We start from the raw sequence: 23477 nt of genomic DNA, 5'->3' as shown, positions 1-23477 counted from the left end.
ACAGCCAAAGCATGGATTGATTTGAGAGTCAAGATCTGTTATGGCACAGATGCCAGTGTACTAAGGCAGTGAAATAATCCTCTTTGATTGTGTTTCTGCAAATGCTTTGCAGAGGTTGAAACTGCTGAGTGTGTTTGAGATTATATGTTTGATTGCATTAAGACTATATAAAGTTTTTTCTTTGCCCATGTAACAGCTCTATTTTGCTGTCTGTACAGTGTTTTATTAAAGGTTGCTCTAGCTATATTCTGATTTGGTGCAGGCCTCCTCCTGGATTGTTTTGGGACATGTTTTAAGATGATGAGGGCAAGGCAGTAGGTCTTTTGTAGCTTTATAGTCTGCAGATTGGTAGTTTTTCTACTGGCATCTTGCATTCTGCATGTTACATTTGTGTTGTTTTAGTAGGACTCTGTGTGCTCTACAGGCTGGTTGTGCAGTAGCATGGTTTACATAAAATAAGAGTGACTTTTACTGGTTTTAAATATGACTTTGTATTATTGAGTTCAGTGTAGTGGATCCTGTTCTATTAAAGCTTCATTTCCTTCATAGTCTGTGTGTCTTCCCTGAAATGGCAGTTCATTCAAATAGTATTTCAGGACTGATCCATTGTGTACCTACTGCTGAATTTTAATGTACTCCTGTGGACAATATGAAGTCTATTTCTTTAGTAACAGAACCTTCCTTAAATTTTCAACTTTGGGCAGTTTCAAACAACTTCTGTTTTTAACAGTGATCTCTTGCTTTTTCTTTAAGGACCCACAACTGAATAGCTTTCTAAACAATATGTTGATTTATTTACTTTTAAAAATGTAGTAAAGAACCCTGTCAATGTATTTTCAATTAAAGAGAAAAACCATGAGAAATCTTTTAAAAAAATCTTTCTCTCATGCCCTCTTTAGTACTTGCTCATAAGTCCTGAGTCTCTGCTGTTATCATGATAGCCGAGTTCTCAGCAATCAGCTTGCTTATGTTTAATTTTGGTGGCTTTTGAGCAGAGTTAATCAGCTTTTTGTACCAGTTTGCAAGAGGCAAAGTGCTACCTTAACAATTGCTGCTTACTTGCAGTTTTAATGCTTACCTTTGCTATGTCAACCTTGAGCTCCTCCTTCTTTCTAAAAAAGCTTACAGCTAGTCTGTTACTGGATGCAGTCATATGTTCAAGTTAAAAAATAAAAATTTAAAATTTAAGAAATTTATAGACTCTCCAATGAAGCAGATTTCTCATTTTTTACTTCATCTAAATGAACAACTGATTCTGCAACAAGTTTACATCTTTTATTCTTTTTAATGTAACGATTCTTTGCTTTTACCTGAATTTTGTGTTTATGGTGAACATGCTGTGAGAAGTACAGCTCTGAATCTGGTTTGCAGAAACCCTCCTTAGGTAATTGTCTGTTTGAATACTTGCCTGACAAGCAATGCTGGTATACAAAGGTAAACCAAAACATTTCTCATCCAATGCATTTTGAACTTAGAATGCAGAAAGAGAGCAAGTGTAGGTGGGGATCTGGAGTAAATCAAATTGAACGACTAAGAACTAGGAGTTGCAATATATCAGCACTCTGATTGATGTCTGATATCATTGCCTAATGAATTGTTGCTTTTATATTTTTTTTCCAGGCACTTTGTGCATAAAGGATCACATGAAAGACAACACAGAGGTGCTTGTTGAACGATTTGCTAATGGCTGATTATGGGGAATAAATGTTGCAAAACCAGCAAAGCTGAGCCCTGAAGGGCATTGGAAAGCAGCTTTTCATACTTGATGTGGTCAAAGAGCAGGAGTGTTGGATGGATGCTCCATAGTAATTAATATGGCTGAAGGGATAAGGCAGGGAAACATTTAAGAAATTTCAAAGGTTTAAGAAATGTGGAGCTTTTCTGAAAGTAGCATGATTTGATTTTGTGGAAGATGGATTTTACCTGAATAGATAACGAGAGACAAAAGATGGCCTCTTGAAGCCTTTGGAGAAACAGCCTTGGAAAAAGATTGTATGTTTGACAGTAAGCCTTATAAATAAAGCTGTGAAAGAGCTTCTTTTGCCACAATTTATCCTAATTGGCCTGATGACATAAATTGATAAAAGTAACAACTGAAAATAACAGAGCATTGCTACAATGCAGAAATGTGTTTATCAAAGAAAACGTTCAGCTATAACTGCCACTATTAACTGCCTTGTTTACAATATTGTGTATATATTTATGACTGACCTTCTGGTGACATTTCTGAAACCTGAGCATCGTGCTAAACTCCTATCTTCCCAAGCTGTGTTATCACATCCAACTTGATCATGTTGGATTCCAAACCTTTTCAGTAGGCAACTGCTCTGTTCCAGATTCCATAATTGTGGTTACATTCTTTTGCTTCATCTTGCCTGTTGCAGGATGGTTGAATCAAAGCTGACAGTCAGGTGAGTAGAGGTGTATAATATTGGCAAAGGATCTGGAAGGAAACTTAAAGTGAACGTGTTTAAATCTTCAGGCGCTCTGTTTACTTCTGTTTTCCTGAAGAGCTCGGAGGTCATGTGTCAGCAAGTCAGCAAGTTCCTCAGTGCCTCAGCTGGACAGGGATTGCAAAGCTGTGTTTGCAGTTGCTTCAAGTGTGGATCAATGACTTGAGTGAGTCAGAACAAAGTGAAGCAGAACAGGAGATCTGAGGCAGAGGAGGCTGCAGGCTTTGTAAAGCTGCTCTGTCAAGAGGAGCATCTTTGGCTGTTGTCTGTGTTCCTCTTTGCTCTTGCAGAAAGGTTTTCTCCTCTCTTGTTCTGTCTCCCCAGTAATTAGAGCACCAGAGTGACTGTGTTCAGTTCTGTTTTCAGATAATTAGAGCTGGGCCCATGTAGTAAAATACATAGTAGTGTGGCTTAGATGGTTTTGGCAGGACATCACTGGTCTGTCATTGGAAACCGGAAATCCTTTTCATTGCTGCTCTTTACTGGGGTGTGACAAAGATGCTGGCTAATGGGTAATTACATGATGCATGCTGGCTCCATCTGAAGTTAGATTTGCCATCTCTCTGCTATGCATGGTTAGGAGTAATGAGGAGTGTTGTTTAAAAACCAGAATGGCCTTGTTCTCTGGTCAGTTAACTGTAAGACTGTTGACAATGCAGAACTTGGAAGCAAAGAGAGGGAGAAAGAGGGTAAATGAACTGAAGCACATTACTAGAATTTGCAGTAAAAATTTATTATGTGCATTGAACAAGTCTCAATTTTACTTAGTTTCAGTTTTTACCTTTGGCTTTTTGTATGCTTTCATAAGATTACAGCAATGAAGTCACACTGTGCCTTGGGCCTTGTTCTAGGGTGTTGATAAAACATAATCATAAATGGGCTGCTTTTCTGCAAATAAAAGATTCAGTTCTTATACATCAAAGTGTTTGGTATGATGGCTGAGAATCCTGAACCACTTGTTAGCTGTTTATTGAATGTATTATTTAACATCACTGGCAGTATTCAGAGAGGTCTTGTCTTTTTAAGAAATCAGTATTTTGAGTTTAAATTGAGTATCGCTCTTTTTACCTCTTAAAGTCCTTGAAAGCACGTTTCAGAACTCAGCAAAGTTTTAAAAACCAGTTGTCCCCAGCAGCTCATTCTTGTTAAGCAAGGTGTTGGTAGTTTATGTTTCTACGTAAGTGAAAGAAGCAAACAAAAAGGTATTTTTCTGCATGTTGTTGCTTGATTCAGGATATGAGCCAGAACCTAAGTTTGCAGAAATCTGAGAAGCAGTAGTAAAAGAACACTCTTCGGTTACAGTGTTTATGGGAAACTACAGTGGCCCAGTAGAAGCTGTGACTGTTGGTTTCCCTGCATAGGTTTAGTAATCACAGGACAGTTTTTATTTTAGTGTTTACAGAAATAATAATGCCACTTGTGTGGCAAATGTTCATCCTATCTTAAGCTACCAGCTGCATTTTGCTTTAAGTTCAGTACTGGCCCTATTTAATAAATATCTGGTTTGTTGCTCTGCCTTCCTTTCTGATCTGACTATTGGTTGTATCTTGTGCTTTTGCATTTGGAGGAGTGTGTGGCTGGCTCAGCTGAGATTTCCCAGGTGCACCCAGAGCTAATCTTGCCTTCTTTTCATGTTTCCAATATATGCTATCAAAGGCCTCGGAAGTTTCAGCTTTCAAGGATTTTAGTATCATGAAAGCAATGAGTTCATTTGAGATGGGCTTTGAATTGCTAACCAACTGCTTCCAGTCTAAGGTTGGGATTTGGAATCAGTGTTCCAAGTGGGGGAAGAAATGCCTTGCTAAACTGCAAGAATCCAGTCGGTGGCAGTTGAGAATGTCGGTAAATACATGGTTAGGCAGGACCTGCTGAGGCACAACTGATGTCAATGCTTGACATTTTAAAAAAAAATTGACTATTTTTAACTATCTCATTATGTGAAATTATAGCATTGCATTTTCCAGGCAGCTTCTCGTGATGTGTGTATACCCTTCTGCGTGTTATCATTCTTCCTTGAATTGTCAAAATCATAATTACAGCATCACCAGAAACCAAACGGCTGAACTTAGGGAAGAGTAAAAACTCTTGATTGTAAGAACACATTAGAGCAAAGCTTTGTGTAGCTTTTGCTTCATTTACTGATCCAGAAAATGGTTATACAATGGGGGACATACTGTGAACAGCTGAATATATATATATTTAGGTGAAAGAATATGCAAAGGCTTGTGAGAGGGTGAGGTGAGCAAGTGGGGATGCTTATAGATGTCTTTGTATTTCAGCTTATGTTGGTTCTGCCACTTGTGCATAAGCACCTGAGTGTGGTCTTGGGTTTGTCTGATACCTCCACTGAACTTCCTAACTACATTTTAAATTCATGTAATCAAACTCGTATAGTTCAAAATTACAGTGGAATATTATAGCCAGAAATATCTAATTTGTGAGTCAAGGATTATCTCAAGGGTGGGGAATTGGTAGATGTTTGGCTTGTGAGGAACAGTGAAGCATGAGAATCGACACACTTGAAGTCAGTTTTCCACATAATTTATTAATATTATTTCATACCTAATTCTGTGCCTTCTACCTTCCTTTAGTGAAGATACACTGCTTTTTCTGCTTTAGAAATATGACACCTAAAAGTGGTTTTATATTGAAGGATTTAACTGGAAATGATGAAAAATTACTTGTAATTCGTCGCGTGTTTAGCAGTAGAGGTTCTATTGCACAGACCCAGGTATAATACAGAAGGAAGGATGTTTATAGGTGTTCTTACATTATACATCCATTTCTCCTACTATAGTATTAATAAATGCTTTACTAGTGGGAGGTATGGTGGAGAAATTTGATTGCAGGCTGCATATATGATTCTGCTTGAGTCACCCACTGTGCCTGTCGTACAAAGCACTTTTTTCAAAATTACTTTTCACAGTTGCTTTGTGAATTTGTTGTAAGAAGAAAAGGTTACTGAAAAACTGATTATGTGGTAGCTGAAGCATATTATGTGAAGAGGTTTTCTTTGTTTTTTTTCACTAGATATCTGCTAGTTTCATCTGAAGTTTTTTCTTTATTGTGCTGGAGAGCTGGTGAATAATAACAACCTGTACACATTTACCATTCTTTTTGGGAAACTGTAGCCTTTTTATTTATTTCCTATCTGCCTTCCATGCTGTTAAGTTCAATCTACAAGTTGTTCCTTTTTACAAACACATTTCACAAGTTTGCTCATCCTTTTTACTCTCTGACTTTTCCAGTTCCTTTGCTTTAATGGTGAGGTAGGCAAAGAGCAGAATATTTTGTATCTCAAACCAGGTAATGTGTGAATAATGCTGTGTTTGTCAGCAGATAGTACAGGCTTAGGAACTTAAAGGTTGGGCAAAAGCTAGTCTAAGCTTATGAGGTTCTACCAATCATCCAGATCTTAAAAAAACTTCATATTTTGCACTACTGAAATGAGTTTTCTGCTTATGTTTGCCCTCTCACCATTTAAAATTAGTATTTATTGAAAATTAGCATTTTTCTTATAGAGCAGTTCTTTTGAATACCAGAAGGTGGCATAACTGATTTTCCTAAAAGTGTTTTGATTCTAAGAAATACACAGGATGCTACTAAATCTATTTTAAAGCTGTTGGTCAGATTTTATTCTAGGGAAAGTTGGTTACTTTAGCCCTATATATTTAAGGGAGCTGTTTAAAAATAGACATTCTGCTCTTTTTCAAAATGTGGAAACTCTGGTGGGATTCCTGCTGGCTTTTCTATGTCAAATTTTGTTTGACTAAAGTGCAGAATGGAAAAAAGGGGCTGTCCATTAGGTGTGCAGTGCTATTCTTTCCTAAACTGTCTTACACAACCACGGTTTCCCTTGACACATTGCTTAGATGTTTTGCTTTCCCATTTTGCAAAATGAGACCAGTTCCTGCCTGTTTTAAGCTCTTCAGGTTAGATGGGGCTATGCAGGAATAAATTAATGACATGCCAATTTATATATTACAGTTTTATGCTGTTGCAGCTCTAACCGTTTTATAGGTGTACCAGTAGTTAGAAGCACTAAGTGGAAAGGGTGTGCATAAAAGACCAATAAGCATTTAAATGAAGATCTGTTTTCAGCACAACTTGTATTTCATTCTGACAAACTGCAGCTTGGTCTTTGCAAAGTGTTGCCATGCATTTAATGACAAATTGATGTAATAAAAGCATTAGATACAATCTCGTGTGATGCTCTACTTCGTAGAGAAGCCAAACTCTGGGATGGCCATTTCCACTGTGGTGTGGATCAAAAAGTATTTAAATATTCTTCCAAACTAAGTTTCTCTTTAAAGATCACAGGATCATAGAGTGTATCCTGTGTGTGATGAGGCTGTGGCTGCCCTGTGCCAGGCACAACAAGGGTTGATTTGGCATTAAAACCTTTTTTTGTGTCTGAACTGTTAAATGATTGGCATAGGACAAACCCGAAACTTTGGAAATACTGAGATATATAGAGATTTTTTTTCTTCTTTCCTTCGGCTCCCTCTGGCAGGCAAACACCTGAATTACAGCTATTATATTTTACATTTTATTTCAGAGAAAGGCTTGTCCCAACTCAAAGTTATCACAGTTGTTTGGTGTTGTATATGCATGCATCAAAAAGAGATTTTCAGCTGTAGAAAAGTATATGACCACAGCTACTACATAGAAGGTACTGAAATACAAATGTTTCTTGTTTTAGCTTACTTTTGTAAGCTTTTTGCACATCAGAGCTGCCATTTCACCCTATGGACCTCTATACCATGTGTATGGTTTTGTGTTTTTTTTTTCTTTTTCTGTATGTGGTCTCTTCTGAGCCTGCTGTGAATCACTAGAGCAGCAGAGATGAGATTGATGTTACTGTTTTGGACAGGAGTTTTGTTTTTGAAGAATCATAATACCCTTTTCTGGTTTTGCTGCTGTGCAGGTGGGTGAGAGGGAAGTAGGTGCATCTCCTCTGGTGGTGGCTTTCACCTGAGTTAAACCCTTTAACCTTTTGACCCACCTCCTGCAGTCCTCCCCTCCTCAGTTTCACGAGGGTTTTTTCGGTTTTGTGCTTCCAAAAAGTCTTTTGCCAGGGTGAAGTGGTGTGGTTGCAAGTACAACAAAGATGTAGAAAACTGCCTGGGGTGTGTAGTAGTGATGGTAAAATGGCTCAGCAGTTAAGATCTGTAGGAGCCACAGCATTGTCACTTCTGAAAGCACTGAAACTCAGTTTTCATTTAGGAGTCAGATGTCTGAAGTTTTATGAAATAAGGATTCAGGAGACCTAAAACTACTGGTCTTAAATATTCCAGTTTTAAAAAATCAAATATGATTGGAATTCTTCTGTGGGGCTTTCTGAAAACATCTTGTGCTTAGAATTTTCTTGCTACATGCAAGTATTTCATTCAAAGCAGTATGTCCTGATTTGATCCTAAATTATCCAGAGAGTCACTAAACAGGGATGTTGTAACTGCAGATTTGTTCCAGTATACTAAATGACTATCTTTAGAATCTGCTTTTGGAAATTAATTCATAGCTTATACATTTGCTTACCATAACAAACCTGAATGAAATAAATAACTCTCATGTTTTGAAATTCTGTTTTGGAGATGTAATTTTCTTTAGATTTATGTTGTCATAGATGTCACAGATTCTCTGTGAAGAGAATCCTCCCTATAGCTCCATTCAGCTCAGTGCTAAAGGCTGTGCCTTTTGGGTGCTTTGTGTAATAATGCTCAACAATAGAAGTTTACAGGAAGCCTCTTTTTGCCGTAGCACATGAGTAACTGCTGAAGAGGTGCCAGTGTTTTACCCAATCACTGGGTGACATGTTATCCCCCTAATACTGTCCTAGGGGAAGGGAAAGAGACTTTAAGGTTGGAAAAACCCCTCTTAGAATAGGTTCAATGAAGTAGTGATAATAATGGTGATGGTGAATTACAAACATACTTGAATATATAAATATAAACCCCATGCTCCTCGGTTGGTAATTACTTCCAGACCAGAGAAGTCCCAAACTGGAGTCAGCAGCAGAGGGAGGTACCTGAGTCCAGGGTCCCCATGACAGTTCAGAACAATCATGAAGTGGCTGCTGTTGAGAGTGGAAGAGCATCAAAACGAGACTCAGTTACTTGATTTTTCTTTTCTTTTGGTGGTGTGATAGTTATCAGTGGCTTCATATGCTGAGGAAGGGGAGGAGTTTCCCCACCTTGTGTTTTGGGAAGGAGTCTTGGGACTACACTTGCCTTTGTCAAATGTGGAGTTGAGTCCTGGTTGCCTCTGGGTTATAGACTTCTATAGTACTTTAGTCAACACATGACTAATGTAATTTTTGGTATGCTGTCTGTGGTGCTGGAACTCCTGATGTTGTAAAGACTGGTGCTCAGTCCTCACCTCCTTTTAGTTATTGTATTGTTTAATATATTTGCATCATGCAAGTCAGATGTGTAAACTGTAGAGTGAGCAGATGGTAACAGCTGTGAAGAAATTGTTGAGAAGGGAATTCTTTGTAGTTCACAATTTATCCTAGTAAAAGTAACTTGCTTTAGACAAGTTTTTTTCAGTAATGTCAGTCTGGCTGCTGTGACTGACTCTGTGTTCAGATTTCTGTGGTGATTTATTAAATATAATCACCTGGGGAAGATGAGCACAGTTCTCTGAATAAATCAGTGTTAATTCAGAAGCATTTCTTCTTAGCAGTATGCTGCCAGCAGAGTATATGGGCTCAGATCAAAAGTTGGAAACCTTCATTAACTCAGTTCAGTTTTACCTCCTACCAAGTGTTTTAAGAATTTATTTTACTTCATGGCTTTCATGTAAGAGTAGTGTGCCCAGGCAAAGACATTTTTTTAATTTTTTTTTTTTTCCTAATCAGTAGCTGGTCATTAAATTAACAGTGCATATTGACTCTTGGAAGTGAATTACTGTTAGAAATCTTCCCTCAGTTTTAGAAAAGGCCTCCTCAGGAATACAAATAAGAAAATGCAGGGCATCCACATGTGGCATAAAATAACAACTACTTTAATGGCCAGAAACACAACACTTGTGTGAATAGATTTGAGATACTTTATTTCTGGGACTCTGTATTTACAAAATATACCTGAAACGGAATTTAATATTTTAATAAATTAACCCTACCAAATAATACAAGTATGAACATGAGGATAGGTTTGTTCATTACTTGTGTGTCCCTCCTTTTTCTGTAAGTTTCTGTGTAGCTGAGTTAAGCTTATGTTTTTTTAAATAGTTTTAAAAATAAGTGACTGTGACTCAATAGGAAATGGTGTGGATTTTTTAACTCTTTAGGTTGCTGTATAATTTCAGAACTTGCTTACTTAGACTATCAAGGTATTTCTCTTGTTTAATGAATGCTACTTGCAAGGACCAGGGCTGTGGGTTTTTGAGAACGATTTTTGAAATGGAGCAATTTATTACTCAACAGGATTACTTCTCAGTCAGCTGCTGCCTTTTGGGTTTTTTGAAGAATATGCATTTTTATAGTCTCAAAGTCATGGAGAACTCAAATGTTTCCTAACTGAGATGTCTGTGAGGGAAGTGGCTGTGTCAGATGCAGGATAATATGTATTTGTCATATATATGTGTATTAATGTATGTGTGTATATATATATACTTTGTATATGTATGTATGTGTACACATAGTATGTGTATGAATTTATACATATAAATAGTATGCATAAGTATGTTTAGATACAAAATAATTTTCACTGAAATGATGCATCCTGTTCCTGCAGCTATTCCCTCATTTATACAGGAAAAAATGCTGAGTGGGTGGATGGCAAACTGCAAAACTTCTTGTTTAATATGTGGTACATGCCTTGACTGCTTAACTTAATATTTAAAGGTTTAGGAGTTGGGTTTTTTTTTTTCCTTCCTGTTTTAGAAATATCCCTACACATGTTACTGTAGAGGCAAGAACCTATACTGCTTATGGCATTTTGACAGCAGGACTGGTTGGCTACAAACCCAGTTTAATTCACTTCTTTATGCTTTACAGTCATTCCTTGCTCCTTGAGCAGGCAGCCCAATTTAAAAGAATTACCATGGAATCATAGAATGGTTTGGGCTGAAAGGGTCCTGAACCATCATCTCCTTCCAGTGTCTCAGTACCCTCACAGTGAACAGTTTCCTCCTAATGTCTAACCTCAATCTACCCTCTTAGTTTTAAGCTATTACCTCTTATTCTATCACTATGCACCTCTCTGGAAAGCCCCTCTCCAGCTTTCTCTAGGTCCCCTTCAGGTACTGGAAGGCTTCTATAAGGGTCTCCCCAGAGCCTCCTCTTCTCCAGGATGAACAGCCCCTACTCTCCATCTCCTTCATAGCAGAGCTGCTCCAGCCCTTTGATCATCTTTGTGGCCCTCTGGACTCACTCCAAGTGCTCTGTGTCCTTATGTTGTGGGCTCCAGAAGTGGACACAGAATTCCAGGTGGGGTTTCATGAGAGCAAAGTTGGAGAATCACCTCCCTTGAGCTGTAATAATGATGGTAACCATTTTATAAGCATCTGTTCATTTATGAGGCTATCTGCATCCTGATGACTACAGCACATTTGCTTCCAAAAGGTGCTGTAACTTGTATCTTATGTTTCAGGCTTTTTGCTCCCCATTTATATAATTTTCTTTGAGACAACATAGTCAAAGTTCTTGTGTAACTTAAAGAACTGTTGTTGCCTATTTTAACACTTATTTCTAAATTTACTTTAAAAAATCTAACTGAAAGACTGTTTCTTTATAGGAGAGATCTTTGAGTTTTCTAGATAAGCCGTAATTTCAATAAAAGTATTGCCAGGTGCATTTTACCAATTTTTTTCCCTGTTTCAGTTTTTGGGGAATGTCACAGTGTTGCTGTGAGGGGACTGCAGACATAACTGCATTGTGTTCCTTTGCATACCTCTTCAAGCTGAGTTTTCCCTTCCTGTGCATTTTGGTATGAATATTCTCATAATATATGGTCAAAGAAACTGTATTAATAAACTGTTTTGTATATAAGACAGTACTCTCAATATGATTTTTTCATTACTCTCTGCCAGTAATTGTAACAGCTGCAGTTTAATAGACTGAAAGAACAGTCATGAGGAGCATCCACGTGAAGGGGATAGAGCTGAATTAAAGAAGCTAATTAAACTATCAGGTTTTTTAGGGATCCTGAACAGAAACGTTGTGCGTCCTTATTTGCTGTCATTCAGTTTCTATATATGTGCCTTTACAGCCATATTTTAAATGCTGATATAGTTTGATATTGAAATTATTGCATTTGAGATCTGTGGCTTTGTTAATATTTTACTGGATTTTGGGAGTTCTATTTTCTTCTGTATCAAAATGCTTTTGTGTAGTAGTATGCATCAGCTCACAGGGCTGGTAGTTCTGAGAGATGCAAAAGATTAGAGCAATTCTTTCTGATCTGAAACCAAATTTCTGCCTTCAGTTTCGAGCAAGCTTTCCAAGTGCTAATACTATAAACCAGAAGTCTTATCATATAATAGCATATATCTATTCCAAAATGAAAACATGGCTTTGTATCAGTAAATTTTTAGAACTTGTGTTGGGAAAGGAATCTCAAAAGTCTGAAGATGTTTGAGGTTGACACCACCATTTAAACTTATTTCTGTGTTGTTGAGTCCAGCATCTTTTCTTACACAAACGCTTTGTCAGTAGGAAGTAGTGTGATGTGTGCAGGTTTGGGCACTGCAGTACAGAAAAGACATCAAACTGTTGGAGAGCATCCAAAGGAGAGCAAGGGTCTGGAGGGGATAACTTACGAGGAGTGGCTACAGTCACTTGAATTGTTCAGTTTGAAGAAATGGAAGCTGAGGGGTGACCTCATTCCAGTATTTGGCTTCCTCATGAGGGGAAGAGATGAGACTGGCACCAATTTCTTCACTCCTATGACTGAGGACAGGACTCATGGTAGGAAGCTGAATCAGGGGAGGTTTAGGTTAGGTATCAGGAAAAAGTTTTTCACCCAGAGGGCAGTTTAGCAATGGAAGAGGCTCCCCAGGGAAGTGGTCACAGCACCAAGCCTGCCTGAGTTCAGGAAGTGTTTGTGTGATGCTCTCAGGCACATGGTGTGATCCTGGGGCTGCCCTACACAGGGACAGGATTTGGACTTGATCCTGATTGGTCCCTTCCATATCTATGATTCTAAGCTAACAGAATAATATACTATTATTTATAATAATAAGGAATAGTTCATAGAATCATAGAATTGGCTGGGTTGGAAGGGACCTCAGAGATCGAGTCCAACCCTTGAACCACCGTTGCAGTTCCCAGCCCATGGCACTGAGTGCCACATCCAGTCTCTTTTTAAATATCTCCAGGGAAGGAGAATCCACTACTTCAGTGGGCAGCCCATTCCAATGCTTGATCACTCAGTTAGGAATAGCCTTAGGAATAGTTAGGAATAGTTTGCATAAAGCATAGAATACATTTAGGTAGTCTTTTCCCTGGGACTATGCAACTGATTTGTGACTGCTGGGAAGAAGTATTTGATTTTTTTAAATTTCTTTTTCCTTATGTGCATATAGGTGATTCATTACTCACATGGTACTTCTTGTGCAAGTGAAAAGCATTCAGCTATTTTTAGAGTACCTGTCACTGCTGCTTCAGTTCTTTGTTTTGTACATTGGCCATTTGATCGTGGTGTGGTGTAGTGTGTGCTGGATGGTAGAAGGAGGAAAAGCTGGGGGCAGTGCTTGGGATTCATACACTTAAAGAAATGTTCCTTGTGTTTTCTGTAAAGGTTTTAATTAGGCTGCTAGTAAATTAAATGAAAAGTAAATGGGAATAGAGGCACCCTAAAGAGAGCAGGTATTTGAGCATTAATTCTGTCCCCGATGAGGAATGATCTTGTCAGGGTCAGAAGGGGGAGGTAACACTGCTCTGTGGGTGTGCTTGATTGAGTTAAATACCAGTCAGTGCTTGGGAATGACTGGCTTGACTTGGCTTTCTTATTTTACTGGTCAAAAGGGTATATCAAAAGTTACTTTTGAAAAAGCAGCTCCCAGATTGCCCTTAGCCTAATTATTTTGTATTAGTAGTGCTAGTGTTAAAAATAAAATGTCATCAGCTCCTGTGGGGCTGTCAGAGCAGAGAGATACAGACTCGAAGAGGAGTTTCCTGTTGGTTGTACTGGTTGGGCACTCCATGTGATGAAGGGAGTTGCAGTTATTTAATTATTATATTTTAAGATATTTTCTGTATGATGGCAAATGCAAAAGCAAAACTGGGTGTCTGACTGGTATTTGTCTTTGTGGTCATGGCTGCTATCAAACAATGCTTTTAACCTTTAGGCCTTCAGTGCAGAGGAAGCATCATCTGGTACTCTGCATTGTGTGTGTGCATGGGACTGTTGTATGCAATATTCACAATGTGGCAGGGCAAGCATGGCTTTTGGGTTGTAAATGCATAAATTCTTTTACTAAAAGAAAGACTTCTTTATGCTAAAACTGCACACTTGCTCTGCAGGGATAGCATTACTCAATATTTATAGCATAAACCCACTCTTGTCCTATGCAGCAAATGTCTGTTCAGCATTCAAGCAGCAGATTCTGTGTTATTTGTTGCCTGTATTGATGCTGTTTGTGTGTAATTTAAAACTTCTTCAAAGAAGCAGGAGAGAGCCCCTCAACTGCTTGTCAGATAGGTGTATCTATTTTTTAATTAGCCATGGTTCTGATCATCCTCTGTTATTTTCATTCTTTACCTGTGGTTATGATAGCAGCTTCAAATGCCCAAAACTATTGTTAGCAAGTATTTTTCCATAATAATGAGAAGCAGCAATTATTCCCTGTTGATTTCATCCCCAAAATAAATGTAACAGCAATGGCTTCACAATTATGAAAAACCTCTCTGTGTTATTAAATGTTACTAAAATGCTTAACTTTATAGAAATTCTGCTTTTCGTTCTGTTCCTTATTGCTGAGTATTATGACAAGGATTTGGCTTTTTTATGATAGTATTAAGCTGTCCTGATGAGCAGAACAACTGTTAAGCTGTATGAAGACTATTCTGAATTGTGTAGAATAACATTTTAGTTATTGTAGACCATTGTTCTGGTCTACTGTGATAATATATTAAAAGTGATTTTATTTTAAAATTTATTTCCCTCCCCCATAAGGGAGTCAGTATAGTAGAAGCTCTACCTTATTTTCCCTAGAAACCTGCTCTGCTTCTTCACAGTATGCTATTAAATTTTCCATTCCCTTTTTAATAGCTTCCTGCCTGTGCTCTCTGCTGGGAGGTCACCAAAGGGAGCACAGAGTTGCAGACTGGTCCCTGATGGACACCTGGGTGACCATGTGCTTTGTCAGTTCTTCAGGCAATAAATATGTGAGTGAGCTGCTGGGGAGGGGGGGAGCATTCAGAATTAGGTTGTTGATAGCGTCCCTACAAGGACTGCTATTAGCAGCATGCTACTCTGCTTCTCTGCTGCAGAAGGCAGAATGATATTTGTGTTCCCATAGCATGTTGTAAAATGCATGAGATTTTGCTCATCCGCCTTGGATATGAGAATAGAAAAATGAGAGCATCCTGAAACAGAAGCCATTAGAAGAGCATGCAGAAACCTCCAGTGATTTATGCTTTATTTTGCCTTCCTAGCTATGGATTAGAAGGACTGATTTTTGCAATGGGCTTTTTCCATAATGGCATTCTTGTATTGTTTGGTCAGAGCTTGCACAGGAGGAAAACAGGCTGCTGAATTTAGTCACTGATCTCTATTACCCGTGGCCTAAGGCTATGCTGAGATTTATATCCCATTTGTGTTGTTGCAGCTCAAAAGAAGAATGGTCAGAGGATGACAAGTGTATTCTGAGTAGGTATGTTGTTTCATTTTCATGTGAAACCCGATTTTTTTTTTTTCTTCCATTGGTCAGAAATGAGGTTAATAGGAAGAGAATATAGGTACAGTTCTGCAGTGTCCCTGTTAAGGCAGAACAATAGCATCAGAAAGAGTTCTTTAGATATTAGCTGCTTTATTAAATAAAGCTGCATTGTGCTGGTGTGCATAGTGTAGTTTTTTTTTTTTTTTTTTTTTTTTTTTTTTTTTTTTTTTAAAGCATATACTGCAGTCAGCGCTTCCCTAACAAGGTGGCACTATTGTTGAGTTAGAAGGATAGAATTATCATATTGCTTTAGGGGACAGCAGGATTTAAAAGGAGATGCCTTGCAGCCCTGTTTTACAGATTGGAAGCACTGGTTTAAGGGCATTGGCAGAATCATTTCCTTGTTCTTAGCAGCCACTGCTGTGTCAGTAGTGTGTGGAATGGAAGTCCTAGTTGGTAGTCTGTTATGGAAACGCTGTTTACTGTTATTGTAGTACCGTGGTGACAACATGCCATTGAAATGGAAAACGAGCTCTCCTGCTATCTGGAAATTCCCAGTTCCTGTGCTTAAAACATCCAGGTCATCGCCACTTTCTCCAGCATACATGTAAGTGAGAGAAATGAGGATATTAAGGTGGGATTGCTTTTGTGAGACTACCCTGTGGCAAACTACCCTGTTATATATATTAAATTACATCGGTCCTCAGAATTTTACCTTGTTTTCTATGTAGTCCCCCTTAGATTTTATCCTGGATGTTTCATGATGGGTGTTGTGTTGAGTCTTTCCCTCTGTGTTGTAAATGTAGAGAAATTGTGCAGGTTAAGCCATGTTGGTAATTAATGCCATGTATGTTATCTGAAAAGTTCTTGCAGCTAATTTGTAGTGCTGATCTTGAATTGACAAGTTAAGCTTTGAGGGAGGCTTTCTTTGTCGTATATATTCTAACATTCCCTCTGCTTGACTATTACACTTGGAATTTGAACATGGAATCACTGACTGTATTGTATTGCATTGCATTTTTGTTCATGTAGATTCTTGTATAAAAGAAATCACCCTGCTTTAGTTGTGTTTTATTCCTCAAAGTCTTAGCCTTAACACATATTGAATGCCTTTTTTACAAACTTACAACAAAGGCATACAACATAAATGTTGTTCATCTCTGAATACTTACCTGGTTTATTATGTAAAGTAGCTTCACATAATAGTATTTTAATACACGTGGAAACAATAGGCTTTTGCCTTGCCAAATCTTGATGGAGCTTTTGTTCTTTTGTTGCTGTGAGTTCTGTGTTAGCATATACAGGTGGCTTTTTTTCCTTCTGTGACCTAAAACTGAGCATAGGGTAGTGAATTGCTTTTGCCTGTATTTAAGGAAAGAGCTCTTTTGAAAACCAGGAAGAATTCCTTTAAAATGCGCAAGTAGCAGTGTAGGTGACTTCCAATAATATTCCAGTGTAATATCTACAATAATATCTATATTGGTGCTTTTTACAGATAGGCTTTTGCTCCAGCTGCTGGAGAGACATGCTGTAAGAAATAGGTATTAACAGGTTCTTGTAAATATCTTCTTTTTTTGGTTGTTGCTGAGAATTGCATTGATAAGCAGTGGAGCTGAAACAAATAAAATGCCGTATGCGTGGTCACTGTTGTTCTCAGTCAGAAGAGCTGAGGTTTAAGAAGCTAACCTGGCTGTACAAGACCTGTGCTGTGCACACACCAATTTTAAGATAAATTTTCATGGAAGTACTTCAGCCTTTTAACTTACTGAATGCATCGAACATGTTTAAAGCTACCAGTAATAAACTGTTTCTAATAGATTGCTGCTGTTATGACTTTTTAGAAATTAAGGCTAAATGCAACTGAAGTATTCTGATAAAGAGTTGTGAGGCTTTTGAACCTCTTTTAGGGAAACACTGTCTTAAGTGTTCTTAAAATATAGTACTTATTAAATACAAGAAAAATCAGAAATAGCCCAGTCTGATCTATCTGCTGCTGAAACTCAGCATTCCTTTTGTGTGTCACCTTTAAATTGCTGATCTAGCACTGTGTCTGCCCCAGCTTTTATGATGGGGATCATGTAGCTGATTATCTCAGTGTGTTGAAAGTATGTGAACAGGTTTAGTGATCATGCTTAACTATATGATGCTGAACTTATCTGGAGCATGAGATGTATGTGCTCAGCAGCCTTAATCATCTTTTTATGAGTCAATGTATCCCAGTGTTTATAGAGACGTCTCCTCACTGGCACACGGTCCTGGCATTATCAGGACTGTTAAATCTAGCATTAAAATTATTCATATACTTTATAATAAAAAATGAAAAATATTACCAAATAATACCTATTTGATTAGGCAGTATATATCAACTGATTAAAAAAAACCTGGTAATTTAGGTTGACCAGGAAAGTAGGTGATGGAATTAATTATCTTCATTGCAGAAGTCATGGTAAATTTGCTCCTTTTCTGTGTGATCTCATGTTTTTCACATTCATATTTATGAGTTGTTTTTTTTTTTTTTTTCCACAAATACTGTTCTTCACATTGGCAAAAGGCTTATGTTTCAAGTAAAAGATTCACGAATAAGTGATGTGTGAAATGGAACATGTATTGATGTAAAGTAAATAACCATAAAACTCTAGAATTCACAGATGATTACTTCAGTACTTGATATTTTGGATCTGGAGTATGGAAAGCTATAGCAGAGGTTTTAACCCCTGTAATACTAGACATCTTAATCTTATAAAATAGCTTTGCAGTGTAATTTGGAATGTGGAGTTCTTACAGGTGATTCTGTTTTAAATTTTTTTTTTAGTATTTAAATTCCAATTTTCCAGACTTTTCTAATAAGTTTCATCCTGCTTATGATTTACAAGTAACTTATCTGGAAGTTAAACTGATTGTCATTATTATAAATCTATTACATATAGATTTTATCAGTGTTTTATTTGGTCTGTGTACCTGAAACCTGAACACTGCCTTAGTTTCCCTGTGTTGAAATGCCAAGACTGGTGGTTATGGGCACGTTGGGCTTCTTAGATGGACCAGACATCTTTGTACAAAGAACCACTCTAAACTGGTTCACTGCCCAGCAAATTTGTGCAGTTTAGGGCAGTTTAGCTACAGTCTCTGCTTGAAAAGTTTGCAGTAGTTCCTGACGTGGGGAATGTATAGGAAGAGCTCGTCCCAGAGACTCCTCTGCTGTGGGAAACTTGTGGCTGGGCAGTACACAAAATAAAGGACCTGCTGAAGTTGAGCTGATGACTTTGGAGGTTCTGGTTTTGCTGGGTCTAGCGCTGCTTTCCTGGCACTGGGAAGGAGCAGCAGTGAATCACTGCCTCTTGGCTGGTGGTTTTGTTTACCACCAGTTATTTATTAGGGCAATTTTCAGGATATCCTGACTGCAAGAGGTAAATTCACCTTCTGTGGAAGGTGAAGGGTCCCTCTGAAGGGGAGTGCATGAGACCCCTGCCATCAGGTGGAACTACACCAGGGTAGCTTGAGTTGTCCTCCATGTTGATAGAGATCCAGTGACATTGCATAGGAAAAACCAGATAATTTTAGAATTGGAGCACTGGCATGTGACCAATATATGTGCAGCCTTAGTGCACGTTAGGGATGTGCAGATGTGTGTGTATGTACATGCTTTTGTCAAGTTGCTTTACCTTTTTTTTTTTTTTTTAATGATATTCAATGGTGCTGGGGTTTAGAATGGAGATTCTTCTTGTCAAAATGAGTGTCAGAGCTGGTACTGCAAGTTTATTCTCTGCTAGTGAAACCATATTTGTATTAGTGGTTGGGTTTGATTGTGTGGGACAAACCTAGGTGACAATGTGATATATACATATATATATATGCAGATGAGCACTTCTAGCAAGTAAATCAGAGGAAAGGACAAAGTGAATAAAGCATTTGAAGAGTTCTGTTCCTTGGCATTGTAGCTGTGTATTGATGGCCACATGTTAAAAACAGAAGAAGGCAGTGACTGACATAAGCAGAGGTTAAGAATTGAAGTATTATTTCAGAGAGGATGAGAAACATTGTATGTAATGCCTTGAGGTGTAAAGGAACATGTGTGCCTGTTATTGCTCATGGGTCACATTCAGAACTAAGAGGAGAATTTTTTCTTAATCTCACTAGCAATGTTATTTAGATTGTTTCCTGAAGTTACACACATCTCCAAATGTTTGTAGAAACTCTGGATATTAAAATACTATGCTGGACATTTATTAAGAATTCAATAATGCAAAAAAGATACCATGTGAGAATGGTTGTTGACTGTTTTCAGAAAAGTTGTAAGTTCAGTTAGGTGTTTTTAGACTCCAACATGCCCTGTTTAAATATAAGTAAAATAAAATTTTTAAAAAAGCCTTAATGCCAAACAATCTGTTTGTAAACTTAGTGCCTTTACATGTAACTGTGTGTTGATATTTGAAGTGGGGACTTGACTAAAAACTTCTTTTGTGTGTGTTTTCATAAATAGCTGACCAGTGTTAGGAGAAATAAACAAATACAATGTTTGTACATTGCTATAAAAGGTTTTGCAACACAGTTTGTCGATTCTGAGTTTGTGTGTGAAATTGTCTGTGTTTGGGTTGTGAACTTTGTCTAACAGGAAATGTGCTCTTTGGATTTATGCAATACACTGAAATATACTGCAGTGGCAAAAGGTGTCTGTGCATAAATCATCAGATCATCTCTATTAGTTCTGTTCTGGGAGAGAGCACCCTGTGCAACATCTTCATTGATCATATTTATTGAATTTATTAAATAAACCCTGCTGTTGGGTTTTATGGTATTCTCACCAACACAGACTTACCTGTCTTTGACAACATTTGCATTTTAAGCAATTACTTCCTAGGTATTTCAAATTTCAACACGTTGAAAGTCAATGTGCAGGTCACCTCAAATATTTTTTCAACTATTCTGACAATGCCTGTAGATGGATGAGTTGGATGGGTGGGGAATAGAAAGGGTTTTATATCATACAAATACAAGACTGCTTTTAATCCTAGCAATTTAGTTACCCACACCTGTTAATGTGACATGCTTAGATTTAAACTCTTTATCATGTAGTGGAAAAATATATTATGATTTAAACTAATAATGCCACCCTGTATTCTCCCCTGAAGATGGTAATAAAGAAATGCTAAAAGAACTGTCAGAAGTGACAAAGCAAGAGCAATCCTAGAGCAGATGTAGAAATTAATTACTAAACCACAATGTCACAATTTTGTTTAGTTTTTGCTCTCTTTTATCAAAGTTGTTCTGTACATTATATAGGAAGAAAAAGCCAATACTCTGGAAGGGAATTGTTCATACATCTGTTAATGAAATACAATGGGATATAAATTCTGTGACCAAGTCTTGAATATGCAGGAAAATGAACAACTTTGATGTGTATGAAACTAACTTAAAAGACATATCAGGTAGAACTGTAATCTGCTAATGCATGCAAAATGATTTTCTTAAGTGTTTTGTAATGCACTGGAAGTAGGAAGCTGCCTGGCTAAAATGATGACTTGTCCTTTGAACATTTCAGATATAAAGGGCAGAGAATAGGATGTGCAGTGTCAGTCCAGCCTAAACTGTGAAACATCTGACTGCTGTATTGTACCTTATTGAACATCAAGCATATAAAATAGTTCTGCTTCTGCAGAAAGCTACAGAGTGTGTGCATTTGCTTTGCTTTTTCTGTTTTTAGTAGTAGGAACACCAACTTTGGCAAAAAGTCATTAGAGAACCGTTTCTAATTTAGCATTTAGCAATCTGAGTCTGCAGATTTTAGCTACAAGTGGCCCAATAAATGTAAACCCTTTGTCCAATAGATAAATGTGGGTGTGATAGTAAGGCTCCCAGAGAGACTAAATACTGTGAGGAACAAAAGCTTTATAGCAATAACTGAGTCAAGTATTATTTTGCTTCTGTGGAAAACAAATTTGAATTAACCAGCAGGCTGTAATTATCCTGCTAACAGCTTGAGACCTCTGTTAGTTTAGTTGTTTAAAAAGGAATTTTGAAGAGAATATTTTCTGTGTGTGTGTGTCTTTGGGAATTCATATGGAAGTATTTGATGCTGTTGCTCAGTGTTCTTCTGCTGGCTTTGTGGGACCTAATTTTGTGCTGGCTTTGATTATGGTGTAGCCTTACTAGGAAGTGATACAAAAAGGTTCAGGTGTTGGGAATTTCTTCATTTCTGGGTTGTCCTGCTTTTCAACCAGATCTATTGGTGTTTGGTGATCGCATCTTCAATCATTCGAGTGTTTCTAGTAGCCTTCATTCCTGTTCACATTGTGGGCTTGTATGCTTGGGTAGAAACTTTTTAAAAAGATGGTGATTGTGTGTTAAGTGCAAAGACAGACTCTATTTAAAAAAAATTAAAAAAAGGTTAAAGGCTCAGCATCTAGATTCCAAAATTTTGCTTCTATTACACCTTCTGTATATTGCCTTGAGCCAGACTCCACTTGAACAACATTCAGTGTCCTTGTTAATTTGTATATTTTTTTGCCCGCATGCCCTTGATGTATTTGTTGCTTACAGACCTGCTTGGACTACATTGCTGTGGTGATTAATTTCCTCTTTAGGCACCTTCTTAAACTTGCCCTTGCAATGAGCATCTCATGCTGTAACTGTTTTAAGAGCAGATCAAACCTGGGGAGCTGCCTGCATATGCTTGCTGCCCATCAGCAGGGTCCAGAAATGATCTTTGTACTCTTCTGCTGATTTTGGGGGGTTGGAGGGCCTGTGTCCTCCTTGTCTGCTGCCCTTGGCCAGAGCCATATGAAAGTAAAACGTAACTTGTCACTGATTTCCTCTGGTATATGGAGCCTGGGTCTTTGTTCCCCTCTTACAGAACACCCTTAGTTTAGAGGAAAGGTGGCAAAACAGATAGAGGAACATCTATTTGGTTTTTAATTTAAGAAACAGTAAGCTGTGTTTTATGCCTTTCTTCTGGAGTGGAGATTTAGAAGAGCTCAGTGTCAATTTACAAAAACAAAAAAAAAAAACGTTTAAATGTTCTGCTGTTACTGCTATCCCTATAATCTATAAACAAGGCAAGGTGTAAAAAGTGAGATATTAAAATATAAACATCAGGTGCATTGCCCATGGTGAGCAGTATTCTGTACCAGCTGCTCTAGCTACTTTTGAAGATCCCAGTAATTAAAAATGCATTGTTAATTTGTTTGAGGTACAGGTTTGTGAACTTCTGGTTGTGCTGACCCCTTTCAAGTGAACAGCATTAAAGCAGCATTTTTAAGAAACGGAGTAACCTGATAAAAGCAAAGTGTTCCTAGTTACATTGTCAGCCTCTAGTTGATCTATTAAAATAGAGGCTTTTAAACTGTTCAGCTACAATAGTGACAACTGAAGCTGGCAGCAGGGGACTACTGCTCATAAAAGGAAAGGAAAAAAAGACAGGATTCCTACTCCTGATGCCTTGTGCGTTAGGTCCTGCCTTCCAGTCCTGCTGCTATGTTCATCCTGCTCTCAGATCTTTAACATCCACCTGTGTCCTTACCTGTATACCCCCAAAGCAAGAACTGAACATGTTGGTTGGTCTGTTTAAAAGGAAGTTAAATTGCTCTGTCAAACTATCAGAACAAAGATGATCTTTTGTCTTTGGTTTCTCTTCTAGCTGTAGTCAGGTGTCCCTGCCCATGCCAGGGGAGTTGGACCTAAATCATCTTTTAAGGTCCCTTCCAGTCCTGACAATTCTATGATTCTATTTTAAAATGTAAACTTGCATTTTCTTCAGAAGCTTTTGCTTCATTTTTTTTAATAAGAAACCATTAACAAGTTATAAAAATCTAATTCTACTGGGTTACTGTTATGATAAATCTATGAAGTTATAATATCTGTTACAAGTAGTAATAAAAAGATTAGATGTTATTTTAGGGGCAGAAAAATGTAAAAGTATCTTTTGCCAGAATAACAGATTTTCAGAAATTGTAGGGGTAGAAGATATGGTATGGGTGCAATACCATGATTGTGTAATTTGTTCATCTACATTATTTTAATATTTGAATTTCTTAAGCATTAAGAAATTTTCTTGTATATAGTGCTGCCAAATGATTTATGCTTGTTGAGCTCTAAGGTGGATGTTGGGGAATCCCTAAATTCCATTACTCATGATTCTGGACTATCTGTTCATAATGGGAAGACAGTACAACAGTTGATACTAACATTTTTTTTTTTGCCAGA

The 23477-nt window shown here is 37.7% G+C and overlaps 1 protein-coding gene across 7 annotated transcripts in view; it reads left to right on the top strand.

Moving 5' to 3' along the window:
* Positions 1-23477, top strand: part of KLHL13 (kelch like family member 13) — a 69020-nt gene that overhangs the window by 21444 nt on the left and 24099 nt on the right. Inside the window, exons 4-6 of one of the 7 annotated variants that reach the window (XM_030448943.1) lie at positions 14669-14784; positions 15228-15272; positions 15773-15885. The exons of 2 other annotated variants lie outside the window; for them this stretch is intronic. In XM_030448943.1, coding sequence (XP_030304803.1) covers positions 15788-15885 — 98 coding nt within the window. In that variant the 5' untranslated portion in view covers positions 14669-14784; positions 15228-15272; positions 15773-15787. Of the gene's footprint in view, positions 1-14668; positions 14785-15192; positions 15273-15772; positions 15886-19517; positions 19537-23477 lie in introns of those variants that run through there. 4 more of the 7 variants (XM_030448945.1, XM_030448942.1, XM_008501674.2 and 1 more) reach the window with 4 other exon arrangements.

Source organism: Calypte anna, chromosome 4, assembly GCF_003957555.1.
Source record: "Calypte anna isolate BGI_N300 chromosome 4, bCalAnn1_v1.p, whole genome shotgun sequence".
Classification (NCBI taxonomy): Eukaryota; Metazoa; Chordata; class Aves; order Apodiformes; family Trochilidae; genus Calypte; species Calypte anna.
Note: the sequence above shows the minus strand (reverse complement) of the source record. Positions and strands in the feature narration are given on the sequence as shown.